The following is a 22,707-nucleotide window of genomic DNA, read 5'->3' on the forward strand; positions in this document are numbered from 1 at the left end:
TTATGTAGGCACAATTGATTAAATCATTGGTCACTGGTGATTGAATTCAATCTCCAATACCTCTCCCCTCCCTGGAGGTCAGGGTGTGGACTGAAAGTTCCAAGCCTCTAATCACATGGTTGGTTCCCCAATCCTGAAGATAATCTAGGGCTCTGCCCTGAGTAACTTCATTAGTATAAATTCATGTATGGTTGAAAAGGGCTTATTATGAATAATAGAAGACACTCTGTCACTCAGGAAATTCCCTTTATGTCTGGGGTATTAGACTCTCTTAGTTCTTTTTCCATCTCTGGCTGTTGCCTCTGTCTCCTTTGAAAGTTCATCCTCTTTCATTAAACCCTTAAATGTTGGCAGGCTTTAAGATGTGCTTGATTCATTCATTCATTCATTCATTGAGTTTATTCAATAAAGTGTTTATTGAACATCTACTGTATATCAAGTTCTCAGTGCTAGGGATAGAACAGTCAACAAAATATACAAATATTTTTTAAAAAGTCATTTATGGGGGCTTCCCTGGTGGCGCAGTGGTTAAGAATCTGCCTACCAATACAGGGGACATGGGTTCGAGCCTTGGTCCGGGAGGATGCCGCGGAGCATCTAAGCCCCTGCGCCACAACTACTGAGGCTGCTCTTTAGAGCCTGTGAGCCACAACTACTGAAGCCCACACGCCTAGAGCCCGTGCTCCACAACAAGAGAAGCCACCACAATGAGGAGCCCACACACTGCAACAAAGAGTAGCCCCCACTCGCCGCAACTAGAGAAAGCCCGTGCACAGCAACAAAGACCCAACTCAGCCAAAAATAAATAAATAAATAAATTTATTAGGGAAAAAAAGTCATTTATGAATGTTATGATGCATTCCTTAGAAGGTTCTGCTGTATGGTTCTCATTGTAGAATCTGGCCTGGTCTTTCTCAACATTGCTCTTGTTGAGTTCAGAGTTAGAAGATGATCAGAACTAAGGAAAAAGATTAAAGCAGGAAAAGCTGATAAGGAGTACTAGAGTGGGGATTGGGTTACAATTAAATAGGGCAGTCAGGGTAAGGCCTCCCTGAAAAGATGACATTTTAAACAAAGACTTGATGAAAATGGGGGAGCTAGCCATTTTTGTATTTGGGAAGATGACAAATGCAAAGGCCCAAGGTGGGCGTATGCCTGGTTTTTCAAGGCATATCAAAGAGGCTACTGTGTCTACATCAAAGTGAGTGAAGTGTATGGAAAGAGCTGGTGAAGGCCAAATTATGTAGAGCTTTTTTGGTCATTGTAAGGATTTTGGCTCTTACTCTGAATGAGATGGGGCACCACTGGAGGGTTTTGAGTAGAGCAGGGACATAATCTGACTTACACGAGCTAACTTAACAGTGTTACTTTGGCTGTTAGGTAGAGAAGAGACTGAAGGGGTGACTTTCTTCCCTCTACCCCCAAGCCAATTTCTTTCCTATCCCACTTTGGAAAGCAGTTTCTACCATCCAAGCCCAGGAACCTGGACAGCATCTGACTCCTCCTTCTTTCCCATGCCTTACATCCAATCAGTTACCACTAATCAGGGAGACCAGTCAGGAAGTTATTGCAGTAGTCTAGATGAGGGAGGATGTTGGCTTGGACCAGGGTGGGAGTGATAGAGGTAGTTATTCCAGATGTAATTGAAGGTAAAGGTAACAGGATCTGCTGATGAATTACAAGTGGAATGTGAGAGAAAGAAACAAGTCAGGATGATACCAAAGATTTTAGCCTAAGCAACTGGAAGTGTGGAATTGTCCACAGTTGAGATGGGGCAGACAGTAAGGAACAAGTTTAGGGAAGAATATCAGGAATTCAGTTTTGGATGTATTAGGTTTGAGATAGACAAAAACACCCATGCAATAGAATAGAGTGCATAGACACAGACCTACACATATGTGGACACCTGATTTACAATGAAGGTGTCATTGCAATTTGGCAGAGAAAATATGGTCTTTTTAACAAATGGTGCTGGATCCATTGGATAGCTGATGGGAAAAAAATGAGCCTTGACCCTATTATATCACATGCACAAAAATCAATTCCAGATGGATTGTATATACAAACATGAAAGGTACAACAGTAAAACTTCTGGAAGATAACATGGAAGATCTTCATGACTGTAGAGGCAATATTTCTTAACAAAATACAAAAATCGCTAACCATAAAGGAAATATATTGATAAATTGAACTTCATTATAGTTAAGAATTCTTATTAATTGAAAGATACCAGTAATCATGAAAAGGCAAGCTTCAGAATGGGAGAAGGTACTTGCAAAAACACACATCTGATGAAGGACTTTAAGTATAAAGAATTCCTACACACCAATAAGGAAAAGTCTAACAACACACATACATAAGACTTGACCAGTCACATCAAAAAAGAGGATATCTAATTGATTAGTAAGCAAATAAAAGGGTACTCAGCTTTCTTAGTCATAAAGGAAATGCAAATTAACAAGTACACACCTATCAGAATAGCTGCTAAAAAAACCCTGACAATACCAAATTTTGATAAGGAAGTGGAGAAACTGGAATCCTCATGATCAGCTAGTAAGAGTTTAAATTGACAAAACCACTTTGGAAAACTGTTTGGCTGTGTTTACTAAGGCTGAACATATACACTCCCTATGACCCAGCAGTTCCATTCCTACGGTATATACCTAACAGAAGTGACTGAAAGAGACAAGGAAAAGAAGGTCCATAGTAGCTTCCTTTATAATAGCACTGAAGTGGGAGCAACCCAAATATCGACCAGCAGTAGACCGGAAAAGTTGTGGTAAACGCATACAGTGTCTTTACTGCAATGATGAAGAATAGACCCAACAGCCTGGTCAATCTCATAATATTGAGAGAAAAAAGCTAGGCACGCAAGGGTATTTTTAAGTTTTATTTATACAACCTTTGAAAACAGGCAAAACTAAAATGATAGAACTCAAGATGGTTTTACCTTTGGGGAGGTAACACCACCACTGTTGATTTGTCCCTGCTTGCTTTCATTAAAGCTTTACTGTGAATGTCCGTAGGGTTTAGTTTTGCTTTCTAGTTGCTTATCTGTTTTTACGTGAGGATTCAGAGATTGAAAAGCTGTGCTGCTGCCACTGCTGCCGCTATCTTCCCAGAATCTCCTGTATGTATATTTTAAAAAGACTTTATTTTTTAGAGAAGTTTTAGGTTTATAGAAAAATTGAACAGAAAGTACAGAGAGTTCCTATATATACTCCCTCTCCTCCAGTTTCTCCTACTATTAACATCTTGCATTAGTGGTGCATTTGTTATAATTGAAGAACCAATAGTGTTACGTTACATTACGTTATGTAACAATAGTGTTACGTTAACTGAAGTCCATAATTTACATTTGTGTTCATTCTTTACGTTGTATAGTTCTATGGTTTTTGACAACTGTGTAATGTGATGTGTATTATACTTCTATAAGAGTTAAAAAGCAGAATCACCCTCTGCTTAGAAGCAAGTTACCTGTTTCTGGTACTGAGACCTTAAGACATGGATTTATACAGAGGTTCTCGTAGAGGGGATTATATTCAATATATAATGAAGTAAATAACATTCTCAAAGACAGCAAAAAGTCTCTCAAGGGCTCTACCATGTAATGTCTCTCAATATAAGCAATGGCACTGAAGTCCAGTGAAAGAAATTCAAGGCGAATGGAAGAGACCCAGCAGGGGAGGCAAAACAATATAATATATGTATGCAGCTTTCTGATAATCTGGCCTAACTCAGAGGGTAATGTACAAGCATACCTCATTTTATTGCCCTTCACAGATATTGTATTATTTTTTTTTTTTTACAAATTGAAGGTTTGTGGCAGCCATCTGTTGAGCAAATCTATTGGCGCCATTTTTCTAACAGCATTTGTTCGCTTTGTTTCTCTGTGTCACATTTTGGTAATTCTTGAAATACTTCTGACTTTTTCATTATTATATTTGTTATGGTGCTCTATGATCATTGATCTTTGATGTTACCATTGCAAAACAATTATGACTTGCTAAAGGCTCAGATGATGGTTAGCATTTTTTAGCAATAAAGTATTTTAAAATAAAGGTGTGTACTTTTTTTTTTTTTTTGCGGTATGCGGGCCTCTCACTGCCGTGGCCTCTCCTGTTGTGGAGCACAGGCTCCGGACATGCAGGCTCAGTGGCCATGGCTCATGGGCCCAGCAGCTCCGCGGCATGTGGGATCTTCCCGGACCGGGGCACGAACCCGTGTCCCCTGCATCGGCAGGCGGACTCTCAACCACTGCACCACCAGGGAAGCCCAAGGTATGTACTTTTTAAGACATAATGTTATCGCATATTTAATAGACTACAGTATAGTATAAAAATAACTTTTATATGAACCAAAAAATTCATGTGACTTGCTTTATTGTGATATTTGCTTTATTGCAGTGGTCTGGAGCCAAACCCACAGTATCTCTGAGGTATGCCTGTTCTGAGACTTATATATACTTTAGGTAATCCTACATAAAAATGTTGATAGATACTGAGAAGCAACAGCAACATTATAAAGCTGTTTGCTTATTAAATATTCTTTCTCCAGTGCATGCCATTTTTTAGGGGGCTTGAGAAACTATAAATCTGGATTCTTAGGCTGATATTCTGTATGGGGAGAGGTGGGCTTTAAGCATGGTTAATAGTCCACTGACAGCTGTGATATCTTTTTTTTTTTTTTTGCTTTATAACAAATTTAATCAGTTATACATATACATATGTTTCCATATCCCCTCCCTTTTGCATCTCCCTCCCACCCTCCCTATCCCACCCCTCCAGGCGGTCACAAAGCACCGAGCTGATCTCCCTGTGCTATGCGGCTGCTTCCTACTAGCTATCTACCTTACGTTTGGTAGTGTATATATGTCCATGCCGCTCTTTCACTTTGTCACAGCTTACCCTTCCCCCTCCCCATATCCTCAAGTCCATTCTCTAGTAGGTCTGTGTCTTTATTCCTGTCTTACCCCTATGTTCTTCATGACTTTTTTTTTTCTTAAATTCCATATATATGTGTTAGCATACAGTATTTGTCTTTCTCCTTCTGACTTACTTCACTCTGTATGACAGACTCTAGGTCTATCCACCTCATTACAAATAGCTCAATTTCATTTCTTTTTATGGCTGAGTAATATTCCATTGTATATATGTGCCACATCTTCTTTATCCATTCATCTGTTGATGGACACTTAGGTTGTTTCCATCTCCGGGCTATTGTAAATAGGGCTGCTATGAACATTTTGGTACATGTCTCTTTTTGAATTATGGTTTTCTCAGGGTATATGCCCAGTAGTGGGATTGCTGGGTCATATGGTAGTTCTATTTTTAGTTTTTTAAGGAACCTCCATACTGTTCTCCATAGTGGCTGTACCAATTCACATTCCCACCAGCAGTGCAAGAGTGTTCCCTTTTCTCCACACCCTCTCCAGCATTTATTGTTTCTAGATTTTTTGATGATGGCCATTCTGACTGGTGTGAGATGATATCTCATTGTAGTTTTGATTTGCATTTCTCTAATGAGTAAAGATGTTGAGCATCCTTTCATGTGTTTGTTGGCAGTCTGTATATCTTCTGTGGAGAAATGTCTATTTAGGTCTTCTGCCCATTTTTGGATTGGGTTGTTTGTTTTTTTGTTATTGAGCTGCATGAGCTGCTTATAAATTTTGGAGATTAATCCTTTGTCAGTTGCTTCATTTGCAAATATTTTCTCCCATTCTGAGGGTTGTCTTTTGGTCTTGTTTATGGTTTCCTTTGCTGTACAAAAGCTTTTAAGTTTCATTAGGTCCCATGTGTTTATTTTTGTCTTTATTTCCATTTCTCTAGGAGGTGGGTCAAAAAGGATCTTGCTGTGATTTATGTCATAGAGTGTTCTGCCTATGTTTTCCTCTAAGAGTTTGATAGTGTCTGGCCTTACATTTAGGTCTTTAATCCATTTTGAGCTTATTTTTGTGTATGGTGTTAGGGAGTGATCTAATCTCATACTTTTACATGTCCCTATCCAGTTTTCCCAGCACCACTTATTGAAGAGACTGTCCTTTCTCCACTGTACATTCCTGCCTCCTTTATCAAAGATAAGGTGACCATATATCCGTGGGTTTAACTCTGGGCTTTCTATCCTGTTCCATTGATCTATCTTTCTGTTTTTGTGCCAGTACCATACTGTCTTGATTACTGTAGCTTTGTAGTATAGTCTGAAGTCAGGGAGCCTGATTCCTCCAGCTCCATTTTTTGTTCTCAAGATTGCTTTGGCTATTCGGGGTCTTTTGTGTTTCCATACAAATTGTGAAATTTTTTGTTCTAGTTCTGTGAAAAATGCCAGTGGTAGTTTGATAGGGATTGCATTGAATCTATAGATTGCTTTGGGTAGTAGAGTCATTTTCACAATGTTGATTCTTCCAATCCAAGAACATGGTACATCTCTCCATCTATTTGTATCATCTTTAATTTCTTTCATCAGTGTCTTATAATTTTCTGCATACAGGTCTTTTATCTCCTTAGGTAGGTTTATTACTAGATATTTTATTCTTTTTGTTGCAATGGTAAATGGGAGTGTTTCCTTGATTTCACTTTCAGGTTTTTCATCATTAGTATATAGGAATGCCAGAGATTTCTGTGCATTAATTTTGTATCCTGCAACTTTACCAAATTCATTTATTAACTCTAGTAGTTTTCTGGTAGCATCTTTAGGATTCTCTATGTATAGTATCATGTCATCTGCAAACAGTGACAGCTTTACTTCTTCTTTTCCAATTTGGATTCATTTCCTTTTCTTCTCGGATTGCTGTGGCTAAAACTTCCAAAACTATGTTGAATAAGAGTGGTGATAGTGGGCAACCTTGTCTTGTTCCTGATCTTAGTGGAAATGGTTTCAGTTTTTCACCATTGAGGACGATGCTGGCTGTGGGTTTGTCATATATGGCTTTTATTATGTTGAGGAAAGTTCCCTCTATGCCTACTTTCTGCAGGGTTTTTATCATAAATGGGTGTTGAATTTTGTCGAAAGCTTTCTCTGCATCTATTGAGATGATCATATGGTTTTTCTCCTTCAACTTGTTAATATGGTGTATCACATTGATTGATTTGCGTATATTGAAGAATCCTTGCATTCCTGGAATAAACCCCACTTGATCATGGTGTATGATCCTTTTAATGTGCTGTTGGATTCTGTTTGCTAGTATTTTGTTGAGGATTTTTGCATCTGTGTTCATCAGTGATATTGGCCTGTAGTTTTCTTTCTTTGTGACATCCTTGGCTGGTTTTGGTATCAAGGTGATGGTGGCCTCGTAGAATGAGTTTGGGAGTGTTCCTCCCTCTGCTATATTTTGGAAGAGTTTGAGAAGGATAGGTGTTAGCTCTTCTCTAAATGCTTGATAGAATTCACCTGTGAAGCCATCTGGTCCTGGGCTTTTGTTTGTTGGAAGACTTTTTATCACAGTTTCAATTTCAGTGCTTGTGATTGGTCTGTTCATATTTTCTATTTCTTCCTGATTCAGTCTTGGCAGGTTGTGCATTTCTAAGAATTTGTCCATTTCTTCCAGGTTGTCCATTTTATTGGCATAGAGTTGCTTATAGTAATCTCTCATGATCTTTTGTATTTCTGCAGTGTCAGTTGTTACTTCTCCTTTTTCATTTCTAATTCTATTGATTTGAGTCTTCTCCCTTTTTTTCTTGATGAGTCTGGCTAATGGTTTATCAATTTTGTTTATCTTCTCAAAGAACCAGCTTTTAGTTTTATTGATCTTTGCTATCGTTTCCTTCATTTCTTTTTCATTTATTTCTGATCTGATTTTTATGATTTCTTTCCTTCTGCTAACTTTGGGATGTTTTTGTTCTTCTTTCTCTAATTGCTTTAGGTGCAAGCTTAGGTTGTTTATTCGAGACGTTTCCTGTTTCTTAAGGTGGGATTGTATTGCTATAAACTTCCCCCTTAGAACTGCTTTTGCTGCATCCCATAGGTTTTGGGTCGTCGTGTCTCCATTGTCATTTGTTTCTAGGTATTTTTTAATTTCCTCTTTGATTTCTTCAGTGATCACTTCGTTATTAAGTAGTGTATTGTTTAGCCTCCATGTGTTTGTATTTTTTACAGCTCTTTTCCTGTAATTGATATCTAGTCTCATAGCATTGTGGTCGGAAAAGATACTTGATACAATTTCAATTTTCTTAAATTTACCAAGGCTTGATTTGTGACCCAAGATATGATCTATCCTGGAGAATGTTCCATGAGCACTTGAGAAAAATGTGTATTCTGTTGTTTTTGGATGGAATGTCCTATAAATATCAATTAAGTCCATCTTGTTTAATGTATCATTTAAAGCTTGTGTTTCCTTATTTATTTTCATTTTGGATGATCTGTCCATTGGTGAAAGTGGGGTGTTAAAGTCCCCTACTATGAGTGTGTTACTGTCGATTTCTCCTTTTATGGCTGTTAGTATTTGCCTTATGTATTGAGGTGCTCCTATGTTTGGTGCATAAATATTTACAATTGTTATATCTTCTTCTTGGATCGATCCCTTGATCATTATGTAGTGTCCTTCTTTGTCTCTTCTCATAGTCTTTATTTTTAAGTCTATTTTGTCTGATATGAGAATTGCTACTCCAGCTTTCTTTTGGTTTCCATTTGCATGGAATATGTTTTTCCATCCCCTTACTTTCAGTCTGTATGTGTCTCTAGGTCTGAAGTGGGTCTCTTGTAGACAGCATATATATGGGTCTTGTTTTTGTATCCATTCAGCCAATCTGTATATTTTGGTGGGAGCATTTAGTCCATTTACATTTAAGGTAATTATCGATATGTATGTTCCTATTCCCATTTTCTTAATTGTTTTGGGTTCGTTATTGTAGGTCTTTTACTTCTGTTGTGTTTCTTGCCTAGCGAAGTTCCTTTAGCATTTGTTGTAAAGCTGGTTTGGTGGTGCTGAACTCTCTCAGCTTTTGCTTGTCTGTAAACGTTTTAATTTCTCCATCAAATCTGAATGAGATCCTTGCTGGGTAGAGTAATCTTGGTTGCAGGTTTTTCTCCTTCATCACTTTAATTATGTCCTGCCACTCCCTTCTGGCTTGTAGAGTTTCTGCTGAGAGATCAGCTGTTATCCTGATGGGGATTCCCTTGTGTGTTATTTGTTGTTTTTGCCTTGCTACTTTTAATATGATTTCTTTGTGTTTAATTTTTGACAGTTTGATTAATATGTGTCTTGGCGTATTTCTCCTTGGATTTATTCTGTATGGGACTCTCTGTGCCTCCTGGACTTGATTAACTATTTCCTTTCCCATATTAGGGAAGTTTTCAACTATAATCTCTTCAAATATTTTCTCAGTCCCTTTCTTTTTCTCTTCTTCTTCTGGAACCCCTATATTTCGAATGTTGGTGCGTTTAATGTTGTCCCAGAGGTCTCTGAGACTGTCCTCAGTTCTTTTCATTGTTTTTTCTTTATTTTGCTCTGCATCAGTTATTTCCACTATTTTATCTTCCACCTCACTTATCCGTTCTTCTGCCTCAGTTATTCTGCTATTGATCCCATCTAGAGTATTTTTTATTTCATGTATTGTGTTTTTAATCGATGCTTGATTCATCTTTAGTTCTTCTAGGTCCTTGTTAACTGTTTCTTGCATTTTATCTATTCTATTTCCAAGATTTTGGATCTGGGAAATAGAATCTTGGATCATCTTTACCATCATTATTCTGAATTCTTTTTCAGGTAGACTGCCTATTACCTCTTCATTTGTTAGATCTGGTGGGTTTTTATCTTGCTCCTTCTCCTGCTGTGTGTTTTTCTGTCTTCTCATTTTGCTTATGTTACTGTGTTTGGGGTCTCCTTTTTGCAGGCTGCAGGTTCGTAGTTCCCGTTGTTTTTGGTGTCTGTCCCCAGTGGCTAAGGTTGGTTTAGTGGGTTGTGTAGGCTTCCTGGTGGAGGGGACTAGTGCCTGTGTTCTGGTGGATGAGGCTGGATCTTGTCTTTCTGGTGGGCAGGTCCACGTCTGGTGGTGTGTTTTGGGGTGTCTGCGGACTTTTTATGATTTTAGGCCACCTCTCTGCTAATGGGTGGCGTTGTGTTCCTGTCTTGCTAGTTGTTTGGCTTAGGGTGTCCAGCACTGTAGCTTGCTGGTCGTTGAGTGAAGCTGGGTGCTGGTGTTGAGATGGAGATCTCTGGAAGATTTTTGCCGTTTGATATTATGTGGAGCTGGGAGGTCTCTTGTGGACCAGTGTCCTGAAGTTGGCTCTCCCACCTCAGAGGCACAGCACTGACTCCGGGCTCCTCAATTTAGGATGATGTGTTGTCTATTCCTGTATTCCACAGATGCAGGGTACATCAAGTTGATTGTGGAGCTTTAATCCGCTGCTTCTGAGGCTGCTGGGAGAGATTTCCCTTTCTCTTCTTTGTTCTCACAGTTCCTGGGTCTCAGCTTTGGATTTGGCCCCGCCTCTGCGTGTAGGTCGCCGGAGGGCGTCTGTTCTTCGCTCAGACAGGACAGGGTTAAAGGAGCAGCCTCTTCGGGGACTCTGGCTCACTCAGGCCGGGCGGGAGGGAGGGGCACAGAGTGCGGGGCGAGCCTGCAGCGGCAGAGGTCGGCGTGACGTTGCACCAGCCCGAGGCGCGCCGTGCGTTCTCCCAGGGAAGCCGCCCCTGGATCCCGGGACCCCGGCAGTGGCGGGCTGCACAGGCTCCCGGAAGGGCGGTGTGGGCAGTGACCTGCGCTCGCACACAGGCTTCTTGGCGGCGGCAGCAGCAGCCCCAGCGTCCCACGCCCGTCACCGGGCTCCGCGCTTTCAGTCGTGATTCGCGCCCGTCTGTGGAGCCCCTTTCAGCAGCGCTCTTAATCCCCTCTCCTCGCGCACCAGGAAACCAAGAGGGAAGAAAAAGTCTCTTGCCTCTTCGGCAGCTCCAGAGTTTTCCCGGACTCCCTCCCGGCTAGCTGTGGCACATTAGCCCCCTTCAGGCTGAGTTCTCGCCGCCAGCCCCAGTTCTCTCCCTGCGCTCTGACCGAAGCCCGAGCCTCAGCTTCCAGCGCTGCGCGCCCCGGCGGGCGAGCAGACAAGCCTCTCGGGCTGGTGAGTGCCGCTCGGCACCGATCCTCTGTGTGGGGATCTCTCCGCTTTGCCCTACCCAGGTATGTGGGGAGTTTCTTGCCTTTTGGGAGGTCTGGGGTCTTCTGCCAGCGTTCAGTAGGTGTTCTGTAGGAGTTGTTCCACATGTAGCTGTATTTCTGGTGTATCCGTGGGGAGGAAGGTGATCTCCGCCTCTTACTCTTCCGCCATCTTACCCGGAAGTCTGTGATATCTTACTAGTTGTGGAGACATGCATTGGGCATAACACCAGATTCCTTATAGCATTTTTATTACCCTCTTTTTGTGTCTCTGTGTGGAACTGCTTACAGCTGTATATTCCATAAAGTTTGTGGTTTTAATCCTTCCACTTAGATTATAGTAACTCTGCCTTCCATTTCTTTCTTAAAATTTTTCCCCTTTCATTTCTTTTAAAATTACCTTATAGTATCACTGAGCACACACAAAAAGAACATCACAGAATTTGCTGACAATTTTGATCAATATGTTCTCACCAAAATGCACATTAACCTTAATAGCCAAAAAAGTTTCCTATTGATGCTGGAACAAACAAACAAACTTAGTGGCTTAAAATGACAAAATTTTATTATCTTATAGTTCTGGGGTCTTTGAAATGGGTCTCATGGGGCTAAAATCGAGATGTAAGCAGGGCTGGAGGATTTGCGGGAGAGTCTGTTTCCTTGCCTTTTCCAGCCTCTAGAGGGTGCCCTCATTCCTTGGTTTGGGCCCCCAGCCAGCAACTGTATATCACTCCAACCTCTCTGTTATCACAACTCCTTTAACTCTTCTGCCTGCCTCTTTCACACCTTAAGGACTGTTGTGATTACACTGAGCCCAACCAGACAATCCAGGATCTCAAGAACCCTAGCTCAGTCACATCTGGCAAAGTCCATTTTGCCATGTGGGGTAACATATTCCAAGGTTCTGGGGACTAGATGTAGACATCTATGAGGACCCACTATTCTGCCTGCCACAAATACATTTAGATAATTATATATTTCTTCCATTTACTCTTTAAAAATTGAAGCGTAGTTGATTTACAATATTATATTAGTGTCAGGTGTAAACATAGTGATCCATATCTTTATAGATTATACCACATTTAATTCTTCCATCCTGAATCTTCTGAATTTCTGGTCAGTAAAATTTTTGGTAATTAGAAACATCCTTTGAGTAATTAGGAAAATTTTATACATCATTATTTCCTAATATACTTTAAGGCTATTTTTCCTCAATAAGCTAATAGGTATGTTTATCTCAATACCTAATAATAGTTTGTACCTTTAACTGATGACCACTGTCTTATTAGGGGCTTAGAAGAACTTCAAAATTTAGTCTGCTGGGCCTCACACAGAGATAGATTTCTCCATTATTTAATCTTTTTGGCTTCCAAATTGGGTATAAAAGAGCCAACAGGTATATAAAATGAGATCTTTGTGACTCTTTCCTCTTCCATAAAAAGAGTGGTAAGATGCTCCTCTCGTATTTCTACAATTCTTATATCCGTGGCAGGACTAAATATGCTAGAGGATGATGAAGTATATTTAGCGATTCAAACTACCTCAGAAATTACCACGAAGAATACCCATCTAACTAGTTCTCCTTGAAACCTGGACTGCAGTGCTTGTCACCATCAAATCTTCTGGAATAGCAGAGGGGATAGACTTTTGAATTGTTACTTTGGGGTGCTCTGCCAGTGTGGCTGTGCAGCAGACACATGAAGAGTGGCTAAAGAGCAGTACCTATGTCCTCCCCCAATGGGATTAAGGTCAGAGAAAGCAGGTTCCAAGGCACAGAAATCTATTGTGTGAAAAGTCTGTAGGTGGAGGCTCTGCCAACTTTCTAGGGCTGCAAGACGATAGAACTATGAGCTCTAAGGGCCCTCCTGGAAAATGCGTCACACGGAGGACAGCACTTTCTCACAGGGGAGCCGACAGCTGCAGGTAGCAAGGGCTCTACCTTTAGAACTTCTCACTTCAGAGCACAAACTACAGAAACTACAACCATCTTTAGCATGGAGGAATAGGCAAAAAAACCAAAGGAGAGAGGGAGGAAGAATAAAGAACATAAGACTATTATTTACATTTACTTGGTTTCCGGTATGACAAGGGATATAGAGCTCTTAATATAATATTTCAATATTTTTCTCTTTGGAATGAGGTAATAAAAACTACCACTTACTGAGGAGCTACCAGGTACTAGATATTGAATGAGGCACTTTATACTCATAATATCTCACTTTATCTCATAGCAACCGATAAGGTCTGTCTTGATATCTCCATTTTAAAGGTGAAGAAATAGCTTCAGGAGATTAATGAACTTTCCCAGGATTACACAGTTAGTAAGTTATAGAGCAGGAATTCAAACTCAGGTCTTTCTGACAATATAAATCATGGTGAAATATCTTATTTCATAAATATGGGGAATTCCAAGGAATAATCTCAATATCATTCCCAGAAACATATACTTGTTGAAGCCTGTAGTTGCTCTCTCTCATTACTGGACCCAGGTTTCTATGTAAAGATTAAGTACCATCTGGTAAATCACATTAAAAAAGAAGAGAGAGAGAGAGCAGTTAGACTTGAGGACCTGAAGGGGGCATCAGAGGACCACTGAGCCTTAGGACTGAGCACAATTCAGAAAGAAGCCAAAGGGCACTGTGACTAGGGGTGTGGCTCTGTGTGTGGGGATGAGGGGCAGGAATAAAGTGAAATGAAGCTGACAGATGGAAGGAGATGTCTCACTTTGCTCCCTGCTGTTTTCCTACCACATTTCTGTTCCTCTTTTTTTACATTTTTTGTTTTATTTTCATGCTCTTTCAACTTTCTTCCTAATCCTGTCTACCATTAATTGCATTTTACTCTCCTCCCTATTTTTCTCCCCTTCCCTTTAGGTTATTTCTCTCTCTCTTTTTTTTTTTGGCCGCAGCTTCGGCTTGTGGGATCTTAGTTCCCCGACCAGGGATTGAATCCGTCCGTGGCAGTGAAAGCACCGAGTTCTAACCACTGGACCTCCAAGGAATTCCTTTTCTCTTATTTTTAAGAACCTCAACTTTGTCTTAAAATGTACTCATTTAAAATTGTCTCTACACATGTAAATTATAGGTAACACTGGACTTTCCTGGTGGCGCAGTGGTTAAGAATCCACCTGCCAAACCTATGCACATATGGTCACCTTTTTTTTTTTTTTTGCATTTTAGCCATGGACTCAGTCATTGAGTTTTTAAGTGCACTTATTCTACACCCTCATGTGATAAAATCCCATTCTTTGAAGGTGACTCAGGAAGGGAAAAATTTGCTATTATCCTCAATTAGGTTTAAAGCACTCTATAAGATTTTAGTTATTTGCCCTCCCTCCCCCCCATTTTTTAATCCTGTAAGCACTTCAAATCTACAAACATTTCTGGAACACCTGTTATGTATAAGGTACTCCTGGTGTGGTGAGGGGAACAAGACATGAACTATTTCTTGTATAGAAAAGGCATAAGTAGAAATTTGTCATGTAAGATAGAATGTGATAGTTGCTATAAGTCAATTTTGACAGGTATCTTTAGTTCAATAACTAATAATCTTTAGTTGAATATAAAACAACACCTGTTTCAGGTGTATTGCTAATAGGTACTGTGGATACCAAGTTGAATTAATGAACCCAGTCCTCAAGGAGCCTTCCTCAAGGGAGTTGGCATTTAAACTAAAAATTACATCCAATAATTAAATATAGAATTTAAATGTTCAGAAGTAGCAGACTCTCCCAGAAGGTGCTGGGGAGTAGGTACTGAGTAATCAAGATTTTGAGGCATGAATAAGAGTTTAGTAAGTAAATCATGAGGGATAAAGGCAGTAGAAGGGGAGGCATTACAGAAAAAGGGAATATCATGCCCAAAGCTAAGGTGGCCTGAGACTGAATGGTCTGGGCTCGCCCTCATCCTGTACAATGTCTCTGCACTGTGGAAGGGTGTCTGGAGTATTCAGTAATGACAGGTTATGAAAGTCCGGGCCAAAAGCAAAGTAGATTGTCCATGTAAACTTTGTTTTCATGACAGCAACTTACCTGCTTTCTCTTTAAGATGGACCAGGTTTTCAGTGGTCTGATTCCTGACTCTGGAACTCATTATTTTGTGATCTTGAGCACTTTTCTACACCCTTTAGACCTCAGCTTTTCAACAGTAAATGGAGGTTCTGATATTTCATATAAAACAGTACATTGTCTTATACCTAGTATATAATGATGACTTTAATTATTGCTCTTTGTTTTTTTGATTGACCATCTATTGGTGGTGGTGCTCGCTGAGGGATCAAGACATAACTGCATTCCGTCAACGCAGTGTAGCTGCCATTCTTCCCAGAAGTCTGGAATTTCAGTGACGTGGGAGAGGACATGGAAAGAGCTCTGGAATGCGAATTTGCAGACCTGAATTCTGGTTCTACCTTAGCCACAAGCTGAGACTGGTGATCTTGACTCAGAATGTGGTCACCTTATTTTTGATAAAGGAGGCAAGAATATACAATGGAGAAAAGACAGCCTCTTCAATAAGTGGTGCTGGGAAAACTGGACAGCTACATGTAAAAGAATGAAATTAGAACACGCCCTAACACCATACACAAAAATAAACTCAAAATGGATTAAAAACCTAAATGTTAAGGCCAGACACTATAAAACTCTTAGAGGAAAACATAGGCAGAACACTCTATGACATAAATCACAGCAAGATCCTTTTTGACCCACCTCCTAGAGAAATGGATATAAAGACAAAAATAAACACATGGGACCTAATGAAACTTAAAAGCTTTTGCACAGCAAAGGAAACCATAAACAAGACCAAAAGACAACCCTCAGAATGGGAGAAAATATTTGCAAATGAAGCAACTGACAAAGGATTAATCTCCAAAATTTACAAGCAGCTCATGCAGCTCAATATAAAAAAAACAAACAACCCAATCCAAAAATGGGCAGAAGACCTAAATAGACATTTCTCCAAAGAAGATATACAGATCTCCAACAAACACATGAAAGAATGCTCAGCATCACTAATCATTAGAGAAATGCAAATCAAAACTACAATGAGGTATCACCTCACACCAGTCAGAATGGCCATCATCAAAAAATCTAGAAACAATAAATGCTGGAGAGGGTGGGGAGAAAAGGGAACCCTCTTGCCCTGTTGGTGGGAATGTAAATTGATACAGCCACTATGGAGAACAGTATGGAGGTTCCTTAAAAAACTACAAATAGAACTACCATATGACCCAGCAATCCCACTACTGGGCATATACCCTGAGAAAACCATAATTCAAAGAGTCATGTACCACAATGTTCATTGCAGCTCTATTTACAGTAGCCAGGACATGGAAGCAACCTAAGTGTCCATCAACAGATGAATGGATAAAGAAGATGTGGCACATATACACAATGGAATATTACTCAGCCATAAAAATAAACGAAATTGAATTATTTGTAGTGAAGTGGATGGACCTAGAGTCTGTCACACAGAGTGCAGTAAGTCAGAAAGAGAAAAACAAATGCTGTATGCTAACACATATATGGAATCTTAAAAAAAAAAAAGGTTCTGAAGAACCTAGGGGCAGGACAGGAATAAAGACGCAAACGTAGAGAATGGACTTGAGGACATCGGGAGCGGGAAGGGTAAACTGGGACGAAGTGAGGGAGTGGCATAGACTTATATATACTACCAAATGTAAGATAGCTAGTGGGAAGCCGCCTCATAGCACAGGGAGATCAGCTCTGTGCTTTATGACCACCTAGAGGGGTGGGATAGGGAGGGTGGGAGGGAGACACATGAGGGAGGAGATATGGGGATATATGTATATGTATAGCTAATTCGCTTTGTTATAAAGCAGAAACTAACACCATTGTAAAGCAATTATACTCCAATAAAGATGTTTAAAAAAAAAAAAGAATCCACCTGCCAGTGCAGGGGACACGGGTTCGATCCTTGGTCCAGGAAATCCCACATGCCGCGGAGCAACTAAGCCCGTGCACCACAACTACTGAGCCTGCGTTCTAGAGCCCGAGAGCCACAACTACTGAGCCCACGCACCACAACTACTGAAGCCCGTGTGCCTGGAGCCCATGCTCTGCAACAAGAGAAGCCACTGCAGTGAGAAGCCTGCGCACTGCAATGAAGAGTAGGCTCCTTTCGCCACCACTAGAGAAAGCCTGCGCGCAGCAACAAAGACCCAACCAAAAAAAAAAAAAAAAAGAGCACAACAGCAGCACCAACATTATAAATAATTACTACCAAGAGAGGAGAATGCTAAGTGCTAGTAGTTTTTTTTTTGGGAGGGGGGTGGGGAGGCGCTGAATTAAAATTAAATGGAATTGGGTAATTCACTGGCAGTCCAGTGGTTAGGACTCCGTGCTTACACTGCTGGGGGCCAGGGTTTAATCCCTGGTCAGGGAACTAAGATCCCACAAGCCGCGCAGCGCCGCCAAAAAAAAAAAAAAAAAAAAAAAAAAGGAAAGTAATAGCAATACCTATACCTTAATTTGGAAAAAAGGGAAAGTTTAACAAAGGTGCTTTGAATTGAGATACATTGAGATTATGCTTTCTTTTACTGTTTTAGAGAAAATTTTTCAGTGATCTAACTTCACATAGCTGCTTTCTGCAATCTAAAAAAACTTACGGACTCAGGCAACCTAACAAACACATCCATGAAAGGTAGTAAGCATTAAATTCTATTTAAACTCAAGGATTACAGACAGTTAAAGATGAATGAGACCTCAGAGAGCATCTAGTCACCCCCTTTCTCTCCTGCAGTGACTGTGAGTCTCCTTGAGACCAAGGACAAGGTCGCATTCTTTGACTCCATAAAGCCTAGCCCAAACCCTCATCAGTAGCAGGTGTTCTGTAACTACTTGAATGAGAACACTTGAGGCCCAGAGAGATGACTGATTCTTATAACTCCATATAGCAAGTCTGTTGTGGAGCCGGACTCAGATGGGGGTCTCCTGACCCTTGCTCACTGGTCTAGCTTGTCCATCTTGAATCACTGCAGCACCACCTTTGTACTCATCTGTCCACCTGAATTTAAAACCAGCTGTGGGCCATGTGTGTGTGTCTGTATTCTGAATTCTGCTTTTTTCATTTAATAATTTTTTTTTTTTTTTTTTTTTTTTTGCGGTATGCGGGCCTCTCACTGTTGTGGCCTCCCCCGTTGCGGAGCACAGGCTCCGGATGCGCAGGCTCAGTGGCCATGGCTCACGGGCCCAGCCGCTCCGCGGCATATGGGATCCTCCCAGACCGGGGCACGAACCCGTATCCCCTGCATCGGCAGGCGGACTCTCAACCACTTGCGCCACCAGGGAGGCCCTCATTTAATAATATTTTATATTTTCAGGTATATTGGTTCTCTATTGCTGCTGTAACAAATTACCACAAGTTTAGCAGTTTAAACAACACAAGTATATTGTTATCTTACAGATCTGTAGGTTAGAAGTCCAACATGGGTCCCACTGGGCTAAAATCAAGGTGTTGGCAGGACTGTGATCCTTTCTAGAGGCTCTGTGGGAAAATGTGTTTCTTTGCCCTTTCCAGCTTCTAGAGTCTACTCACATTCCTTGGCTCACGGCCCTTTCTTCCATCTTCAAAGCCAGCAATGTTGGCATTTCTCTGTACCTTTCTTTAATCACATCTTCCTTGACTCTCACTGTTCTGCCTCCCTCTTCCACTTTTAAGGACTCTTGTGACTACATTGGGCATACCTGGATAATTCCTAGCTTAAGGTCAGCTGATTAGTAACCTTAATTCCATCTGCAACCTTAATTCCCCTTTGTCATGTTATCTAACATATTTTTATGTTCTGGGGATTAGGACATGGACATCTTGGTGGGGGGCATTATTCTGTCTGCTACATCAGTTACCAACATAGCTGACATACTTAACCTCTACTGACTAAAGAATTTGTTGTTTGCATAATCTGTCGGTTAATGAATTCTCTTTTAATCGTGGGCTCTGAGTATTGTCCTTCCATCACTTATGGTCCAACATCGCCCCTTTCATAACAAATACTTTGTAATGATCCCTTTACTCTCCTGAAACAAAATTCATAGATAATATAACATCTATATGCATAACTTAAAAAAAACCTAACATCCAAATAGTCATGTAAAAGAGAAATAAAAGAGAAGTAATTTATAACAAAACACTATCAGTTCCAATATGTAACTGCTCAGGCATAGCTCCCTTAGAAGACATAATGATGCAGTAAGAATCTTGCAAGTACACATAGAATCACTGTGATTGCAATAGCTGTAGATACTGGCTGATACAGGTATGCTGATGACTCAAATCGTTGTTGGTCATCTAATTTTACAAAATGTGAACACTTCTTAGGAAGGTTCTGAATAACATAAAGTTTAGCTTCACTTGATTTACATGATAGTTGCATTCCTGGAAAATTCAGTAATGTTTAAGCTGTGTAAAAAATGCTTTGCATTTATATGTGAAATGGAATTAGGTTTCAGGTTCAGATAATCAAAGTTTTTTCACCTACATGAAGACTGGGAGGATATATAAAGTTGTGTAGGATGTGGGGCCGTTGACCATTGCACTGACCCATGAATTGCAGAACATCTAGTGTCTAACGCCAGCCCTAACCCTACCCACTGAGTGCTGGCAGTGCTTGCCGATCATTGTGACAACCAAGCCAAAACAAAACATCACACTTGTAAATTTCCCAGGCTAGAGGTGACATCATCCTTGATGAGAAACACTGGTTGATGGAGTCAGCATTTTTGAGTTACCAGTGATTTTCACTGGGAGAGATGATAATAATAAAGTTGACATTTGCTGAGTACTAAGTATGTGCCATCCACTGTTCTAAATAAATATTTAATCTATTTAAACTCATTTAATCCTCACAACAACCCTACTAGGTAGGGTCTATTATTATTCCCAATTTACAGATAGGGAACTTGAAACTTACTAAGTTTAGGCAACTCATTCAAGAAAACCTAGCAAGGGAGTTTCCTGGTGGTCCAGTGGTTAGGACTCTGTGCTTTCACTGCTGAGGGCCGGAGTTCAATCCTTGGTTTGGGAACTAAGATCCCACAAGCCGTGCTATGTGGCCTGGAAGGAAAAGAAAAAAAAAAGAGAGAAAGAAAAAAAACCCTAGCTGGTAAGTAAAGAAATCGGAACTCAGACCTGGGCAGTCTGGTGCCAGAGCCTGTGTGAGTAACCATTGCACCCCACTGCTTTACATCAGAAACTGGTCAGTCTTGAATCACTTCTCCCCAAATAAAAGTGATTCCGTTATAATTTATCAGCGTGTCCTAAGCTAATCTGACTAAGCCTGCTGCTGGGGAAATTGATCAAGATATTTGACTCCCTTTCTAGCTGTCCTGCCCCATTTCTCACTTACACACACACACACACACACACACACACACACACACACACACGGCAGTCACATTTTTTTTCTTTCTGGCTCACTGGAAGGAATGATGATATCAAAGCTACTGCAGATCTCTGAGCGATGGTAGTAAGGACTGGAGAGAATGAGGAGCCATTCATTGGAAAGATCATGTGTGTGTGTGTACTGTATTTTCATTACAGATGTAGTAACTTGGTTACAGTTTCTTGGTAACTATTCACCGTTTTACGTAATTGAAAAAAAATGAAACTGGCTCTGGTAAAAGTCTACATGGCTTTTTCTACCGCTTTTACAATCTCTAATTCTCACTACTGTCATGGGAAAACAAAACGCTAGTAGCCCCATGCTTTATCTTTCCCCTTAACTCCTTTCTTGGGTTTGGCAGCCACTCCTAACACTCTTTATGCCAAATTATGTTCAGACATTTGAATGCATGGCATGGAATTGCTTCACAGTAGCTTCTTAGATTGCTAATTTTAGATATTTACTGGCAAAACTGTAACACTGCTAACACTGCAAAACTGTAACACTCCTTCACTGAAGGAGAAGAATTAAATACATTTTGTATTTGGAGTGGTCAACATCCTACCACACTGACTTTGAATGTAGTAGTACCCCTAGTCTGAGAGGTGGGCCCAGTGGAATCCCAGGGTTTTAGGCCCGAGGTGCCAGTACAGCCCCACTCCTCAGCTAGAGTGCATGGCTGCCCCGTGACAAATCCCCAAGGTGTACTTGCTCTGGGACCTTGGGTAGGTTACTCAAACTCTTCAAGACTCACTTTTCTCATCTGTGGGTGGAAATAGTACTAGTCTCTAACTCAGTGTTGTTGTGGGGGGTGAAATGAGATGATGGGTGTACAACAGCCAGGCCCGTGGGTACCTAAGCAAGGAGTAACGTGGGACACTAACTTAATATCACGAGTGCTCCAAGGTCACCAGACCTTTAAAGGTGAGATGCAAATGTTCAGGGGGTGTCATTAGTCGTCAGAGGTTATGAATTACATATTTAGTCACCCATGCAGTCCCTGAAAAACATTTTAGTAATTTGTCAACTTTAAAAAGCAGGAGGTTTCATATAACAACCTGAATTTCTGGCTTCTCTTAAAAATGTGGGAATGTCTGTACATCTGCCATCTTTCCTACCTGGCAGCAATAAACCTGAACTGAGATGGGGTTGTACCCCCAGGCACTCTCTCTTCATTTGTCACCTGCCAGCTCCAAGGCGTTTGAGTTAGCTGCTACCTGGTATGCAGAACATCTTAACCAGTGCCTGTACCTAGAAACTGTAATAGCCATTGTGTGTCCAGCCCTTCCCACGTAGAGGAGCTGGGAAGCAAGAGCCCAGTAAAGCAAAGTTACTGAAAGTCACATCATCCAAGAACTCCTGTAACTGAACTGGAACATCAGTAATCTTACTAGTATTAGCAGCTTTAGGCCCATTCGTGAGAAACATTTCAAGCTAGTGGACAAGAATGTATTTACATGCCCATCACATTGGGGTATTTAGCTGGAAATTCAAAAGGAAGTTCTCGAATCAGGAGAATGGCTCTGGTCAAATAGCATTTATATGGCCTGTCCTTTTCCCTGTTCTAATACATCTAGACAAAGCCTAGTTTTGAAATACTCCAGGATGCCTCATTGATCTTGATGGGGGAGGGGAGAGTGGGAAAATAGGAAATTCTCAAAATACTCTTAAAACATGATTGATAGACATCCTTGATGTAACTAAACACTTCTGCCATAGAGTATGAAATGAGAGAAGTGGCAGTAAGCAAGGGGCAATTTGGGGCACTTTGGCACTTTATTCTCCTCATGAGTACCTGCCACAAGGCCCTGCAAGTAAATAAGTAAATATGCAAACAGGTCAAATAATCCTTTTTACTATCGCAAAAGAAGCTGTAAGGTAAGTTACCCATGGCCCCCCACTGCCCCCCTGACTGATACCTCTAGATCTCTTCTTTTTAGGAATTCTGAGGAAATGTGGCTGATGGCAGCTTGCACCCCTCTTGCTGAAGGGTACTGTGAGTTAAAACAATGGGGATTGGGTCCCCTTCCTCAGAGCTGGCCATCCTTGCATTAGCGGATTCATAGCAAAGGAGGAGGTGGCTTTATGATTTGTTTTTCTGAAATCCATCTGACTGCACCCGACTCCCCTTCAAATTTGATCCAGGTGCTTGCTTGGGACTGTGATCTGAGTTACAGGATTTTAAAAAGCGACTGTGCTTGACTTTGCCCTGTTAGGGCTCCAG

The 22,707-nt window shown here is 40.8% G+C and overlaps 1 protein-coding gene across 4 annotated transcripts in view; it reads left to right on the top strand.

The window, feature by feature from the left end:
• Positions 1–16,826, top strand: part of LOC132484243 (uncharacterized) — a 31,285-nt gene extending 14,459 nt beyond the window's left edge. For 3 of the 4 annotated variants that reach the window (XM_060090546.1, XM_060090547.1, XM_060090549.1), the window contains exons 3-6: positions 4,136–4,280; positions 4,407–4,438; positions 10,843–11,111; positions 15,359–16,826. In XM_060090546.1, the coding sequence (XP_059946529.1) occupies positions 4,136–4,280; positions 4,407–4,438; positions 10,843–11,111; positions 15,359–15,431 (519 nt within the window). In that variant the 3' untranslated portion in view covers positions 15,432–16,826. Of the gene's footprint in view, positions 1–4,135; positions 4,281–4,406; positions 4,439–10,842; positions 11,112–15,358 lie in introns of those variants that run through there. The other variant, XR_009531166.1, reaches the window with a different exon arrangement.
• The last annotated feature ends 5,881 nt before the right edge of the window (positions 16,827–22,707 follow it).

Source organism: Mesoplodon densirostris, chromosome 2 (genome assembly GCF_025265405.1).
Source record: "Mesoplodon densirostris isolate mMesDen1 chromosome 2, mMesDen1 primary haplotype, whole genome shotgun sequence".
NCBI lineage: Eukaryota > Metazoa > Chordata > Mammalia > Artiodactyla > Ziphiidae > Mesoplodon > Mesoplodon densirostris.